The 17,372-nt window shown below is 36.4% G+C and overlaps 1 protein-coding gene across 1 annotated transcript in view; it reads right to left on the bottom strand.

Annotated features, from left to right (window-relative positions):
* Window positions 1-379: 379 nt before the first annotated feature.
* The window catches only part of BICC1 (BicC family RNA binding protein 1), a gene marked incomplete at both ends in the record, with an annotated part of 94,452 nt that continues 77,459 nt past the window's right edge, over window positions 380-17,372 (bottom strand). Inside the window, 13 exons of the mRNA XM_079536361.1 lie at window positions 380-510; window positions 1,777-1,876; window positions 3,717-3,877; window positions 6,185-6,338; window positions 8,144-8,298; window positions 8,968-9,007; window positions 10,043-10,205; window positions 11,570-11,726; window positions 12,678-12,819; window positions 13,106-13,302; window positions 13,665-13,823; window positions 14,769-14,955; window positions 16,006-16,137. Of these exons, the coding sequence (XP_079392487.1) occupies window positions 380-510; window positions 1,777-1,876; window positions 3,717-3,877; window positions 6,185-6,338; window positions 8,144-8,298; window positions 8,968-9,007; window positions 10,043-10,205; window positions 11,570-11,726; window positions 12,678-12,819; window positions 13,106-13,302; window positions 13,665-13,823; window positions 14,769-14,955; window positions 16,006-16,137 (1,878 nt within the window). The remainder of the gene's footprint in view (window positions 511-1,776; window positions 1,877-3,716; window positions 3,878-6,184; window positions 6,339-8,143; window positions 8,299-8,967; window positions 9,008-10,042; window positions 10,206-11,569; window positions 11,727-12,677; window positions 12,820-13,105; window positions 13,303-13,664; window positions 13,824-14,768; window positions 14,956-16,005; window positions 16,138-17,372) is intronic.

Here is a 17,372-nt window from a genome sequence, read left to right as displayed (position 1 = left end):
CAGAAAAATCCATCTTGATAAAAAGCAAAATCTATGCTCTCTGGCATCCCAGCCCTTCATTCTTCCTTCATTCAACAAAGTAAAAATTCAGTGCATACATTATAGTTATAGGTAATAAAATACTAAACAAAGAACCCTATATTATTATTATTGCAAAATCTGTCCAATCTACTTGAGTAAAACGTAACCCACATTTGGTGTTTTGAAAGACAACAGACAAAAAGTGTTTTCTCATTTTTGGCACAGTATCGTGCAGACAAAACGCTTTGGTCCTTGATACCCAGACTCCCAAAGTGCAGAGGGTGGTGTGCAGTGAAGGCTGTCCACAGGATTGCCATGTCCGTCTTTTACAGTTGTCTTTTTGAGCCACAACTTACTGCTACCAGCGACCGCTGACACTAGCAATGTCCGAATGATACTGACGTGGCAGTCTTCCACTTGCTCCACCTTCCAGAAATGAGGCACGTATGTTTGATGGATCAAAGAGCTTTCTTCGGTTTTTATTCAGTTCTGTAAAGTTAAGAAAAGCAACTCTCATCAGAAATATTCTGACCTAAAACCAAACCAAGACTTCTATTTACTTGAAAACATTTCAGACAAATGGTATCAAGTAAGAATGTCAGCTTAGGAGCTCTTCAGGATAGTATAAGAGCCAGGTTATGACTATGTAGAAGCTGCTTGGGAAATGAGCTTTTATTTCTTTCAAATCTTAATTTGCACAGGTGGAGTTAATACTACTTAGCAATGCTGATTTTGATCAAATTACCATAGCCAAAACAATTTTCAAAGCTCCCGCTACCAGACTCAAAGGCTGCAATCCCCTAAAGATGCCCGTACATCAGTGTATAATTGTAGCATAATCATGTTACGTAAAATAACGACAAAAGCTTATTAGCCTCTCTATAACTTTACGATAGCCAGGTCTTTATTTTATGCAAAACATTGGAATGATTTTTCCAATAGAATTCATATTAAAGTAACAGGTGTTCACCTCTGATTCAAGTAGGCACCCTACATTTGTATTAGTAAATGCTCAAAGCATTTCTCACCTTTCTTTTCTTGTGAGCAAACTTTTTAATAGATAAAAAACTGAAGGATTACACAGATTTTTTTGTGAGTGCTGCTGAATAAATCCACTGTATTTTCACCTCCTTTATCCCATTGTTTTAAATGCGAAAAGCACATTCACTAACAGCATTATTAGAAGAGATGCAACTGAGAGGAAAGAACTGACAACCTGAAAAATTTCCCACTATATATTCAATTCTGCCAAGATAGTGATAACAGATTTCCCATGTAATAGAATTTCATGTAGCAGTATGTTATTTATTGAAGTTAGAAAAAATACCTAGGCATCACACGCTAACTAAAATGCGTTCTAAGAAACAGTATTTTGTGTTCTTTCTGCACATAGGGTACAAATCAATCTCATAATGGAAGCGAGCTGGAAAAATTCCAAGTAAGGTGTTTCATTCAGAACTATGCATTTTGCAGAAACACTTCACTTTGAACAAAAAGCTAAACAGAAACACACCAGTGCACTTCTTCTAGCTAGGATGAGTGTGAAAGCTCCATTAAGTCTGGTTTCAAGTGCCTTCTGATTAGAGTTGAGTCACTATGACCTCTGTGGACTAGATTCTTAAGTTTCAATCTTAGAAAGATCTACTATATACACTACTACTATACTACATGACTACTATAAACACACAACTCAAATAAGAAGGAAACAATACTAAAAATCAACAAATGAAAACCTGTGTGAATCTGTTTCTTTACCTGAGATTGCAAGCAGCATTTTTCTTCTGGCACCAAAAGTGGTAATGCCTAATTCTTTCAAATCTTGATCAGTAAGAGTAAGGAATGTTTGCAGATCAATCTAGAGTAAAAAGAAACAGGAAAGTTAAGCAAAACAAGTCTTTCTCCAAAGCTACTAGGTTTTAAGTGTGGTACAGAATAGTCTCGCTTTTTTTTTTTTCCCTACTGCCCTTGACAGTTCATTCAGCAATCTGTTCTCTGCATGTGAACAGCAATTGGTGGGTTCCCAGTAACTTTCTCAAAGTTTCTCACTTGGCTATCTTTGACAGAAGGCAGCTTAAGAAAAGCACAGATCCAGTTATCGCATTTAACTTTGACTACTGAAATTGAGTATGTAGCAAAATTCCTGCAGCATAACTGGAAACAGCCAGATAGATATGTCTGTAGGTACAGTACATGCTTTAGACTTTACTACGTTAGAGGATGATTGCCCAACTACTAGTGACGTAACTGGGTTAATTAAAGCATTGAGCGTTTTACAACATAGAAAGTGTGTGCGACCACGGACATCTGTGGTTTGTTGCTCCTCATACAACTCGTGGAAATATCGTGAAAACTGTTGAGTTAGAAATTGCTCTGGCCAAACCGCTTGGCTCATCACACTTAATCAGCAACTCTTGAGATTAAAAAAAATAAAAATGAAAATCCCATCAGACTAAAGCCATTTTTAGCGTTAGAAACCAACACAGCCACTTCTCTTTTTCAGGCACTGAGAGTAGCCTCACAATAATGACTGGCTAACATGGGCATTATTAAACATGCAGAGGAGTAAAAAGGAAATAAACCTGCCAAACCGCACATAGAATTAACTGAGGCACAGCTGGATTTGTATTCACTCAGACTGAATACTGACCCTGCCACACAGACTGGTTGCACAAATAAAAATTCCTCCACAGCAAAAATGTATGATTAGAGATGAGAAGCACTAGCATGAAATGCACCAGATGCAGCTGCCTCGGGCTGAAATGGCAATATACTTCATTGGACCCAGGATGATTCTATGAGTGCATACACATGAGTAAACTAGAGTGCAGGAGAAGGTACAAATCTGCCTCATGCCTACCCTTGGAATCCTGCTATGTGCACTCAAATGCACATTGGTGTGTGCAAAGCACTTTTCCTCCCACAGAAGCAAACCTGAACACTGGTACACTACTTGAGAAACTCAAGTAAATGGAAGGTCCTCTCAGTTTGTTCTTTTGAACACACATACACCCAATGCCAGCAGTGTGGTTTGACACATGTAGCTTTCTATGTAAGATGACAGTGCTTTCAGGAAAAGATCAGGTACTCTGTGTGTAAGCCAGCAAGTCTTGCAGTTGGGCTCACTGCACTTCTGTGACACAGGTTATCTGTCACCAGATTAAGTGACCAACAGATAAACAAATTGACTCTACCTATACAGCATTCTGTGACCATGAAATACTAGCACCTGACCTAAGATGAGATATTGACTTAGTGGGTGCAGAGGTAGAAGACAGAAGGTCTCATACATGACTGGCCCATCTCCCTGCTGGGAATGGAGGAAGTCCATTCAACTGTCACACAGGATGAAGCAACAAATGAATGTTCACACATCCCAGCTGTAGCTGAGAGAAGATGTTGCTGCTCAATATAGAATAAATTTCCATAACATATGCAGGAAGTTGACAGACTGCTATTAAATTCTGGGTATCATCCTGCTTTACAATTAAGAGCCAAGGTTTAAAACTTCCTTGAATGAAGAAAAAGATATCAGTTCAGTTTTTTGTATAAATGAAAAAATATATGATGAAATAGTACCCATGTTAAGCTGACTGGGAATTCATGAGAGATGCAACACACCTTTGGTCAAGGAACAGAACAACTACTGTCATAAAACACACTATCAACACAAAGATGCCTTGCAAAAGAATGCTGACCTCTTGCTGTTGAAATACGTCTGTATATTTGCCCAAACCAAGTTTGCTGAACAGCTCAGGCAGATCAGATCCCTTGAAGAGGCTGTTCAGGTTACAGCCATTGCTTCCAGTCAGCGAGGAAATGCAGTCCATGTAATTACTGCTACTGAGATAGTGTTCAGCTGAAAGGAAAGGAAGGGCAATTTAAGTGCACAGTTCTCAGTCACAAGAATTGCATTTGATTACCCCTTCAAAAGCCAACTTAAATTAATTTTATTTAATAACAGAATGGAAAGGAAAAAACAAAATGCACCTTTAAGTGGTCTGAAAGAACAAACAGATTGAAGTGATTTTTCTTGTTAACCTCCATATTTATTTTCTATTAAAAGATGTTCAGGTGAATCTTTGAAGCAATAAAATCACATTAAGCTTTCACCTGGGTACAAACTCAGGACATCATACAGGGGAAAGAATTGCAACACTCTGTTGCTTTTCCTCCTCCTTAACCCCTTCTCCTCTTTTCTCCAGTAGGTATTTTGAAAATCATCATTGCACACAAACACAACCAGCCTGTTCTTTTTGGAACAGGGACATCATGCCAGAGCATTCTTGGTAGCAAGAGTAACTGCGTGATTTCGTTATCATTTCAGTATGTCACAGACAAAAAAAAAAAGTGGAATAGCTTTATAAATACTGCATCTGGAAATATGCTACCTGTATAATCTTAAATTACATTTCCTAAAAGGTAATATTAAAAAAAAAAGAAGAATTATGGGTTAAGTTTTCAAAGAAAACAGATTTTGGTGAGCAATCCATTTCCTCTGCACATACATACTGATAGTACACAGCAGTACTACATGACCAGACAGTTAATAACAATTTTTCCTCCTGTTGCATAACAACAAGAACAAAGGTAACTGCCCAGGACTGCATCAAAACACTGTAAATGGGGCCACTTGTTACAGACACTGCAGTATAGACTAAAAGGATGCTTTTCCAGGTGAGTAATATTGAGATTGTTCCAAAGCCTTCTGCTATAGTCTCCACCACTGACTGCCAACAGAAGGTTGTAAAAACACCACTTTTCACATGCATTACATTAGGGTTCTTATGTTCTGGAAGCAAACTATTTAGAAAGTCTCCAGACTGTTAATTTGATCCCAAGCGCCCTCACCAACCTTGGTTTTGTTTTGAAAGAGAATTTTATAAGATAGCAAACTACTCAATATTCAGTATCACAACAGCACTTTGAGACCCTAAAATCTTGCACTGTAGCACTCCTGCACACTCTCACATTAAGGTAAGCACAAACGTTAGTCCAGCCAATTCATAGCTGTTTCTTTCATCTTCTTTCCTTCCCAGAAAAAAACTACAGTGACAGCAGTCTGAGGATTCCCACACCGCCAATACATTCAAATTACTAATTTTCTTCTAATGTATAAGTAAGGATTGAAAATGCATTTATTTGGTTAAAGCAAACTTCCATTTTATTCAATTTACATGTAAATACTGGCATGATTTTAAATAAACTTTTCATCTCTTCTATACTATGAGTATTTTAAATACTGCATGTAGCCATTCATTGTAGAACTAATATACTTCTTAGAAATATATATATCATATACCAACCAAGTGTACCAACCATGAGTAATTACTCAAATTGAAACTACTCAATCTTATGATGTCCAACTTTATTATTCTTATCTGCGTACCTTGCAATTAGTCTGGGATTTAGGTTTTATTCACCTCTGTAAGAACAGAGCATAAAAGCAGCCATAATGCCGTCAGACAGTATTGTCCCATATTCTCTATTCCCTTTTTTTGCTGTCTTTCAGAAAGGCATATATTAAGTTACTGAAAAAGGAAATGAAGTTTCAAACAATGTGGATGAAGTAAAATTGTGGTTTGTAAGCTTTAAACTTCTTTTTAAGAGAAGGAATTAAAACCCTTACAGCCTGCAACCAAAGGCATGAGAGTTTAAAGCCATGGGCTAGGCCTAGCCAAACACATAACATTATTTATTTTTATCACCATGAAGAGAATGCTTTAAAATTCACCATTAGCACAGCTTATAGTTGCTGCACCAGCTAGCAGATAGCCTAGTAGAAGTCTGGCTGTTGCTGCACTGATAACAGCGGAACGATGGTAGTCTAGAAATAAACTCTTATTAAGGCTGTACGCCTTGAAAAAGCCTTCCAAGACAGCAAAGAACTTTTAGCAAGAATGTCTTGAATTTAAAAAATTTCCTCAAAGGTTTTCCTTTTGGACCATTACTTGTATATTATGTAACACAATCTTACATATGCTTTCACTTTCCAATTTGTAAAACAACAACAGAAAAAAGCCTTAAGTTAATTACTTCATTTTACAAGCAACAGTAATGTGAATCCCCAGAGATGTAGTCAGGAAATACAAATATTAGAATAAATATTTACTGGTATTGATTGGATTTTAAAATAATAATGATCAGATCTTAGGACATTATTAACCTGATTTATTTTGTTTCCTCTTGGGGCTGGCAATTGAGGAGACAAATTCATGAGCTGTGGGTCCAAGGCCATTACGATCTCTCCAGTTATCAGATTCACTGCCAGTTCCCAGGTGCTCCCGACTGTTGGATCGTGAGAGAGACATCGATGAACCCTGCATGTCACAGAAAGAAAATTTGGGCAGAAAACAAGTTTAATTGTGATTCAAATGTTTTCTTTGCAGCAGTTCAGTTAAAAAAAAAAAAAAACAGCTTTAATACTTTTAAGCATCTTCTTAGCAGTTGATCAATTGGAAAATAATTGTAAACTGGACACAAAAACAGCAGGTGTTTAAAACAAACGTGGTTTAAGGATTTCAAACAGAAGTTTAGAGACCACACTTCAAAATCAATTCCTCAGTATTTTTAAGTTTGTTTCCAAAGGTTGCATGGTATCACATTCCCACACAAGTTGTAGACAAAGCAGTCTGTACACTGCATCCCTTCATGGCAAACAGGCCATGAGTTGCAGAGAAGTGGATCCATTATACACTACTTGACAACTATGTTGCATAGCAACAATTCTGCAACAGTTTGAGAATTTTTTTTTTTAAATAGATTCTCATATTTCTGTAAAGACCATTATCAACTCTCATCAGCACTGCTAATCAGTGCTCCTGATTGCTTACATTCCCTGAAAAGCTGCGTTAATTACGGAATTAGGATGGACATATCCCCAAAATTAGGGTGATACCGCACTTGCATGAACTGAATACAGAATTAAGTGAACAATTTAACTCCATATATTTGCATCAAATTCTAACTGAAAAGCACAACTTGAGAGTTAAGCAACTTTTGCACTGCTCAGAGAAAAATAACACCACTGGTGAAAAAAAGCAAAAGCTCCTTGTCTATGGCAAAATCAGGAAGGTGTGAACTAAGGCTAGTAAAACTTGACAATTGAAGAACAGAATGGATTTACTCCAAGTCTTCCAAACAGACAAGAGACTGGGCTTCTGTAATGTGTTTGATCATAGTTATGGTTAAAAGTTTTAAGGCAAAAAAGATGTCAGTCAGTTTTTCTGGAAAACTGAATGTTCATTAATGTATCACAGTGAAGTTTAAATGTTCAGTGAGGTTATTTCGCAAATTAACTTTCCAGACAGTAGACTGTAATACCAACACCACATCTGTTCAAAGACTGGGCCCTCAGTGTATCCCACACAGTTCACATCAAAAACACATGTGTAAGGGAGGAAGGGTGGCAGTAGAGCCTCTGACACTAATGGCATTGAAGACTGCTAAGTGGAAGCAAGAAGCAAAGAATCCAAGATATATGTTTTTCCCCATGCTTCCACAATAGCTCATAGAAAACAAGGACGATAGGAATCCTTACGTTTCACTGGAAGGAGCTAAGTCTATGGTTTGTACACAGGCAGACTCCCAGTAACTAAAACAAAGAACATTCTTAGAACATCTTTGCTTAGAGACCTTTAGAGACCTTTAGTAGCTGGGGTGAAAATCCCCAGCTCATCTCCATTAGTATAAAAACAACTTTAAATAAAGTTACAGAATTCATTTGCTTTTTCTCTCTCACAAAGCTGCTGCTGCAAACTCAATACAAACCTCCAAATCTATTACGTATAGTTGAAAGCCACACAAAGTTCATATCAAGAGGGGAACAGCACAGTACCCTTCCTCCTATCATTAAATATCTTATTTGACTTAAAAGACAGGTACATCCTACAGAAAAGTTGTCCAAAGTTCCATGGAAGAAACATGTTGCTTACATTTTATAAAGGTGGGTTAAAAATAAAGAAAAAGGAAGCAGGGAAATGGGCACAGCAAGCAAGTGCACATAAAAACTAAGAAGTGTAACTTTTTTTTTTTTTTTTGAAGTTACAGACTTTTTCCCAAAATTAACATCTATCACCATCATTCACTAGAAATACATTTCCATTACACTGTGGTCTTTATGTACCTCATAGGTAGTTGTCATAGATGGCTTATATGATACATGATTAGCTCTTCTTAGTTCTTTGATTGTTTCTGCAGGCATAGATTTAGAGAAGCCCAACCCGCTCCAGGTATTTGTTGGAGTTCTCACTTCTGTTACAACCGGCTTCTTTAACATAGCTGAAAAATGAAGGGACAAACCAGTAAATCTCAACCTTAATAAAGGTGATGAGATGATAATACTGAAGTCATGTATGCTACGACTTCAACATACCAAACAGTCATTTTAACTCTTCCATTTGCTACAGATTGAATTGTACCCCACCTGAGGGCAATTTACTCTGTTAGGAGTAAACCCCATTGGGTTGCAAGAAAGTTAAAAAAAAAAAAATAAAGTATCAAAAGGGTTTCTGTTTCTCTTCCAGTGCCAGCATATTCAGTTTATTTTTAAACAAGGTCAAAAGATCCATATATTTTTATGTCCCTTATGAGTTCTGTAGCTTCATCTATGCCTGAAATATTGATCAACTTAACAAATATGACAAACATCCTAATGCTTAAATTTCATTTAAATGAAGTCAATTACAGCAATTAAAGCTGAGAGGCTTTTGAAAAAAACATGGTCAAATTGTATATGGATGTACTCACACTGTATCCCATGTGCAACTTCTTTAACACCATGATTACTTCATACTGTGTTGGTGTTAAAAAAATATTTGGAACACGAAAAATAAGCGTTTCAGTATCAGCTTCAAATCTGATTACAAATGGAGTTACATAACTGAACCTTCAGAAAATTATTTCAGTGGTGGACTCAAATGTCCCAGAAGTCACTGTTTATTCACATACCTTTGGTTGCTAGTAGCTTCTTCTGTTCATAGTCAAATGCCTAAAAATTAAATGTGCAGAAGATAGTTTATTGTTCTTAAATAGATCTTTCTAAAAAACTTTTTTTTATTATTTCACAGATTACCAATAACTGAAAGTTTCCCGTGTATGTAAATGCTTTCATACAAATGTAGGTAAATTTTAAATAATTATCTCTATGTGAGGCTGCAGCACTATTTAGATAGGCAGATTTCTTTCTGTGAAAGTAGTGTTTAACATATATTCTTAAGAGGGTGGTTACTTCAATAAACGTGCCTGTAAACGAGCCTGAAGTTACAGAAAAAGAGCTGTGTTGACATTGCTTATGAGATCTTGCAAAGTATTTTTTTCATCTCCATTATTGTGAAGTAGTAAGACTTTGCACACATGTTCAAGTGTAGATTCATATACCCATGCAATTTATTTTGTGCTGAAATTATTTTATTTATTCACAGAAGCATTGTTTTAACTCCTTCTTTGTCTTCCTTGACTTAGAGTTGAAGACTGAACCTTTCTTCTTCCTATTTCTTCATATTCCAAAGAAAGCAAGATTGATTACTAAATTAAGTTTTTGAGACATACGAGGGTATTTAATTACTTATTCAAAGAGGTCTTACTATACTATGTGGAAAATAACTAGTAATCATATAGCAGTTTCAGCACAAAACTGACCTCATTTTCACTCTTCTGTAATGTACCACCTCATTGGAAATCATTCTGAACTAAGGGAAATAAAAAGATTGCAAGGGAAGCAATAGAGTCAAAGAAGCCTCCCATAAACCATACTCGTATTCCTGTGTTAAGTGATCGTATCTCATGTAATCTCACAAGACCAGGTACCTCAGCATTATTTCACTATCTAAAAACCAACCATCAACCCAGATACAACCACATCCATGTACCTCGAAAGAATGAATAGTTTATCTGGGAAATACTTCTAATGAAACAGTACTGGCAGTCAGCGTGCTAGCCAAAAACCCCCTTTGTATTGTGCGGTGCATACACTCTGCAATTATCAAATTGTGCAGTAGACTTGGGCCTACTGGGGGAAGCATACCTGCATATTTACATATGATGGCTGAGCTAGACGTGCTCTTTCGGAGTTCTGCTGGGCAGCTGCTGCTCGCTCTGCGGCCCGCTCACTTCCAGGAGCCTTTTTGTCAGCCACAGGACTTTCAGAAGCGCTTAACTCTGCATCTGAGAGCAACCTGTCGGTGGTACTGAGGAAGCAAAGTCAGTATTAAATCCAGCCTTCTCACCTTAACAGTAAGTATTCGGTGTGATTTTCATAACTGAGTTTTACCTTGAGAAGGATGGCATTTTCAACACGAGCCAATGTGCAAACATTTCATCATCCTCTACAATACTTCCAAGTCTCAGCTTTCCTTTACCATACATACCTGCTTTCTCCATCAGTGAAACAAAACAAATTGCTGCTTCGTATGCTACCAAGTATGAGGTTATGAAGTTAAATTTGAGCTTTCTGGAGTCATCACATGCAAGCCTTACATAGTAGGGGCTCATGCTATTTAGCCTTGCTTAGGCTAGCAGCTCAGCACATCTAACAGAGTGATAATAGCAGGATAGAGAGAGAAGTTATGAAAACTGATGAAGTTAACGTAAGCCCTGCATCAATCACTGCAATCCTATGTGCCAGTGTACCTCCTACTGAAATCATTTCTTTCTAAAAAAAGGAAAAATACTTAAAAATCAGCTCTACTCTGTGCCTGCTCTATATAAGTGCACACTCCTCCTTCCTTACTTCAAAACATAGAGATGTAATCATTTTTTAAATAATTAGCCCAGAAAGAAACTCTGAAGAAATTTTGAGTGCTGTAGCCACAACGTAAAGAACAAAACATACCAGCAACTGAGTTAAAAATCCTTGGATTTCTCAACTGTGAGAACAGAACTCATGAAATATTATATTATAGCTTTGATAGTGTAAATAAATGAGGTAAGGAAAAAACAACTCTAAAGAGTCATGATAAGCAGTTCCCACAAGCTACTTAACATTACTTAAAAACATCTCATTAAGAACAAAACCTGTATTGCCAAGACACATGACTCAAAAGGGCCCTTCCCACTGCTAGGTCATTAAAAAAAACAAACAAGAAGTCACTGAGAACAGTGTTTGAGAACACACTGTTATGCCCCAAATGTAGTTTTTCTACCAAGAAAACAGCCTCAGATACACACAAAAGCAAAAACCCTTGCAGTTGGGAAATGATCTCAAAATAATCAATAGGAAGGCAAAGTACAAAAGAGCATCCTTTAGAAATATCTAAAGAAAATTTCTCTGTAAAGAGTGCCCTTTCTTGTGGAATAGAAAAAGGATTTATCTTTCCTGCCTTTTTCCTCTCCTCTGTCATGGGTACGAACTAAAGAAAAAAATTCCTAGGATGCACAAAAATCATTCAAAATTTGCAATCAAAAGGCAAACTGAAGGGTACGTTACAAAAACCAAGCTCAATTTAAATCACCTCTTTGACAACTAAAACATACATTCTACCTACAAACACACATGTTAAGTGTTTTTGCATGGTGAAAGCTCCATTTATCTGCATTTGCACTTTTAGCTTACTGTAAGTGAGAGTTTTTGGTGCCTTGCAGTAATTCAACTGTCTGCCTCTTTGCACAGGCCTGTTTGGAAGAGCTTATCATCTGCTTCAGATCACTGGTATTTGCTGAATGGGACGGACTTCTTGGCATGCCCACTTCTACAAAAGCATCATTGCAACCTACAAGATCAATAAAGAAAGTGATTTAAAAAAAAACACTTAAATCTTGTAGTGATCATTGCTTTAGTAAGCGTACTAGAATACAAAGCACAACCTGCTTTCCTCATTACAGAATTAAGCTCAGTTTTTAGAATAGCATCTTGAAGTCAGTCAGAAATTTAAGTTCAGATGCACTAGAAAAAGCCAACAAACCTATGTATCAGTGTCAAAAGAGTACCTGTTATATCTAGTAACTATTTTTCTTTATTTAAGTAAAAGCCAAGTAATATTAACCAATTTTAAAGATGATTAGAAGTGACTAGTTATTTCAAATGAATTTGATTCGTTATCCTGTTCTATTAAATCCTGTCAGGTGCTAATAGAATCTTCACTGGAATGAAAGCATCCCACTTAATATTCAAATATCTTTAGAGTTTATTTTTGCAAATATTTTTATGTTTGATTGGCCGATGCATCTTTCATTCAGACAGCCTTTCAGATGACCACAAGCATTAAGAGCATCTCCTTTACTGATCAGTATTCACAAGAGGAGCAGGGCCTTTACAGAAGTCTACACAAGTTTGAAATGGAATTGATATTCCCTCCCTCCAAAAACTAGAGAACAGCTCTTTATGCTGCACTTTAGGAGCTGAAGTAATCAACTGAAACGTTATTATAAAATGTGCAAATAAATTCTGCTTGCCAGTGTCATCTAGGTTTGATGTACACATAATTTTGTGCAATAAATCTGTCAAAGGCATTAAATCTCTCCTTCCACTGAAAAGAAAAATAAAACATTGCTTAAGCCAGCAGATAAATCTTTAGCAATGAAATTAAGCACCTATAAACAAAACTCTAAAATTGTACAAGCACTGTACATTTGTATCACAACCTATAGATGTTGTACATTTGTTTCATGAACACACATGGGCTGCACAAACACTACAAAAGAATAAAGTGCCAAAATCTTACCTTCTGTACCATTTGACTTGGCAGCTACTTGTTCTGAGGCACCATGAGTGCTTGTCTGTCTTGCTGAATCACTGTGGTTTGCGTTCAACACATTTTCTCCCAGTGAAGTGGCAGACAGCGCAGCATACTTGATATTTGTGGTCTAAAATAATTGTCAAATTGAAGTGATTGTTACACTTAAAATATTGCAAATTTTGCCTGTCTGTACAAAAAACCAAGAGATTCATCTCTGACTTAGGAGAACAATATATTTGAATGCCCCATTTTTCAAGAAGGAAGGGGCATATAACATTTTGAAAACACTACTGTTCAATTTGGAAACTTAGTAGCCTTCAGAATCTACTAATGTCTAAGAAAGTCTGAAGGGATAAAGAAATGACAAGGTTCATTACAAACAGATCTAGTTCTCCAGAGATCATGTCCCTTACCTTCACATGACCATTTAAAGAAGCTGACCCTTTTTTATTCTCTGACTGCATGCCATTAACATGGACTTCAACAGGAGTTAGGCCCGGTGGTGGAGATGGAGTGTTCTGACTATAATTAGGTACTCCAGACAGCAAAATACTAGTTAAAGTTGCTTGAGCAGTTGATGGTATCATTAGGTGTGGAATAGCAGAGAAACCTGAAAGAAATTTGGTAATGCTCTAGTTACATTTCTCACTTAACTCAACGATTCAAATAAATACCTATCATTATGTAGGTTTGAAAGTTTCCTTTAGAACCACATGCCAAAAATATAATACTTTAATCATCACTTTGTGAATTAACCAAGTTTATTATACTCGCCAAATGAAAACATTGTACGTGACAGTGTGCTATAAATCTATACGAAATTATAACTTCAAATTATGACATATTCATCTGTGTGAACGTAAAACTTGGGAATTAAGGCTTTAAAAATGACTCTGGACTCTGCTGTTATTCTCACACTTTACTGTTGAACAATCAACAAAATAATCTGATCTACATTTAACTTCCACCAACCTGTGGCATTTGTGTTAGCAAGAGATGTTGTCCACAGTGCGGGGCTGGGTGTGCCTGAACTTGGACTCTGCAGGGGACTCACTGAGCTATTGAGAGCATTCAACAGAGAATTTGGAGTAGTTGAGGTGTTGACAGAGAGTGCTGTTGGACCTAAAAGGCCTGCCAAAAAATCACACGTGTGAATATTTAGCTAAGACTTGATAAAAGACATTCTTGCAAGTTTTAAGCAGCATTAAAAATAAAAACAATAAACAACCTAAGTAGCACCAGCATATATTTTATAGACAGATCTTAACATTAAGCTTCACGTTAATATGGTGCAAACAGCACACTTAAGGACTGAGATTCTTCAACTGGGAAACAAAGTGTTGAAATACCGGTCTGAAATAGCTGATTTTCAGGCTTGCCATCCTTTGTATTACCTCCATTGCTTCTGTCAGTTTGTTTTACAGAAGCATTACTTACAGAATAAACAACCGCATTCTATAACCTTGCTTTCATTTCAAACAACAGCGTAACAGCTTTTTTCCTGAAAAACCTCATGAACTAAACCACTACTTCCCCAGTAAGAGCTATGTAGTTCCTTTTTGCAATTCCAATACTGATAGTAATCATCCTCCAAACACATTTCCTCAAACTAGCTTTCAATCCTATTAAGTCAGCTCAGAAATATATTGAGATGAAATAAAAACCCAAGGTGCAGGCATGTAAAAATTACAGCAGGAGCCATGTTAAAAATCAGTCAAATGGAACATTAATTTGCATCTGTGTGATCTTGACAAAGGCATCAACAGAATTACACAGCCCTCCTGATGGCAGACTGCAGGGTAGTTGCATTGTAATGCTGAATTTTGGGGACTATGCCATGAAATTGGTCACTAGATTCTCGTTGAGTAGTTCAGTTCTCTACTTGTTTGGTAATTGGGTCTTTGCAGAGCTTGAAAAAGAGAAGGTAATTTCAGTCTGGACTACCCATTCCTTCTATGAAATTCTATCAGATAGGAAACCTGGATATTTCTGTCCTATACTTCATACTGCTAAGGAAGATCTAAAGTAATAGCCTGTGCTTCACTTAACTAAAGCAAGATAAAGTAAAATACATACCAAGTCCAGTGAGTCCTAGTCCTGCTGAAGACAAGATATCCAAACCAGGACAAGACAGACCAACGGGACATGAGACAGTAGAGGCATTTGATGCTATGGTGACTCCACTGCTTTCGAGTCCCAGAAGACATTTCCGTGCCTCATACATATTTAAGGCATTTCGTTCAACACTTTTTACAATCACAGACTGGAGTTAAAGACAGACAGGAGCAAAACAAAAGGAAAGAAGAGGAAAACCAGTAACGAACAGCTATATAACATGTCTGCAACACACACAACTCTTAAATCTCCCCTAACAGTAACATAGCAGTGTAAGATAGTGTGGGAAAACAGCCATTAGCAATTACTTAAATTCATTGGCCTTAATGGTTAGGAATTTTGTATGCATTGTACAAAGCAAAAATGATGAACACATTTTCTATCACTGGTTATCATGGCTTATTATTAAAAACAGGTTATTACTGAACTTTAGTGGTATTGGACATACCAAATCTGAAGTGCCCCAAGATCTAGAAAAGTGCTCCAATAATTTAAGTCTTACACTCTTATCAGGGTACTATATGCCAAAGTAGACAAAACTTTATACAAAAGCAACCAAATTCCTAGCTGTCTGAAAAAAGGCACAGGTAACACCTGAAAAATTCATGAAGAAAGTAATTATTTGTTCCCTGCACATTTTCCTCACAATTTCTTTGTATGAACTGTACATATCCCTACACAGAGATGCTGAACTGATAAGAGTAGCCAACGCTACTTTGATGATTCTGTTTGTTACAACAATATGTATAATGGTATAGATAACTGAGTACTTCCTACTCACATTTACCTGAGTATTTTAACAACAAATATCAATTCTCAGAAATATTTTGTAATTCTTTGTTGCTTTTTTTCCCTTCAACTTAAATCTGATTGCTAAGGAAATCTGCAATTATGTGGGAGATACATGATTCGAGGATTTTCTTTAAAACTAAGAATAGGTCTAATCAGATCTAATATTTCCCTCTTATTTTTTCCCCTCAGTATTCCTATATAAAGTCTAGTTACTGTATCACCAAATATTTAACGAATAAGTGAAATCACCATAAAGGAGAATATTACAACATTTAAATTGATATTTCACACATATTTTACAAGTTTATGATCCATTAAGTCAGGAAGGAAGGGCACACACATCAACTCACCAGCTCTGAAAAGCTGGCATGAATGCCTAGAATGAATACATGAGCTTTTTACCAACCTTGCTTGGCTGCTTTGGCTTCGGCTTAATGCTTATGAAGACATCTAACTGCTCCATTAGCTGCGTTATAAATTGTGGTTCTACTTCAATTTCTTCCTTCATATCAAACATGAGCACAAGAGGAAGGCAACCCTGAAAAGATAGATGCAAGAATTTAAACATATGCTTTCCTCACATAAATGTTAGCAGTGAAGTGAAATACATATTGACTGCATGCATATGCATAAGGATGTAATAAGCCCAGAAAAAATAGTAAGGACGAAGTTTTAAGTAAAGCCACTTTATTGCCAACGAGAATGTAACTGTAGCTTTTTACTGCTGGATTCTAAACAAACAGTTTGGTGGTGTAGAGATGAAATGATTTGTTGAATATTTTGACATCAAAGTCAGTGCATATATGCCCCACATCACCTACCTAGCTAAATTAAGAGTATCTAGAGGATGCAAATTCAGAAATGATTACTGCATATCAAATCAGAAAAAGATGCTGTCAGAAGCATCCACATTAACTCCACATTAAGCTCAGCTTGGAATAAGGGAAAACTCTAAAAAATTGTCTCCACAAGTCGCTGTGATCTAATGCTCGATTTCTACTTCCCTTTTCCTATACTCCATAGTTACATCAGGACTTTCCACTAATAGAAATGACATCACTGAAACATTTCAAATATTAAGCTTCAAATTAAAAATAACTGAAAAAAAATACTCAAAAGCAACAAACCCTAAAAAACAACCAACCAAAAACATAAAACAGATAAACCCACCACAGCCTTCTGAAGGTATCTAGGGGTTATTAGATTGCTCATAAATAACCATATCAGTACAAGACAAGTCCCACTTAGTGGAAATTTGGATTCACAATAAAGTAAATATAATACCACAAGTACCAAGAAAAAGGTGAGTAAGAAAACAGACATTTGACTAAATATGATCACTTCCTTAGTTTCCTCCTTTTGCTTTGGAACAAAAGTTACAAATTGGTATATCCTTCACATCTCTAGCTCAGTATTTAATTATTATGTATGTCTTCTCACAGTACCACTTCTAACTATAGAATACTTCCATAACATAATTTTAAATTAAAGCAAATTCTCTTGATTATTTTGACTTCAGAAAGACTGATACAGCTTCACTAAGTAAACTTGGCTAACAAGAACGATCATGAAGTTAATCTAAAGAAAACACACTGAAGCCAATCCAAGTTCCCATTAAAAAGCTACAGAAAGTAATATCACAAGGTCTAATCAAATGCCCGCTGAACAAAACTGCAACTGAAAGGTTAGTAAGACAAAAAGGGAAAATGGAAACTTGGAAATTGGAATGTCAGGTTTTATGAATGTAAATGGCTGGACTTTTGCACTGAAGTT

Source organism: Tetrao urogallus, assembly GCF_951394365.1.
Source record: "Tetrao urogallus genome assembly, chromosome: 5".
NCBI lineage: Eukaryota > Metazoa > Chordata > Aves > Galliformes > Phasianidae > Tetrao > Tetrao urogallus.
This window is presented reverse-complemented; position numbering and strand designations above follow the sequence as displayed.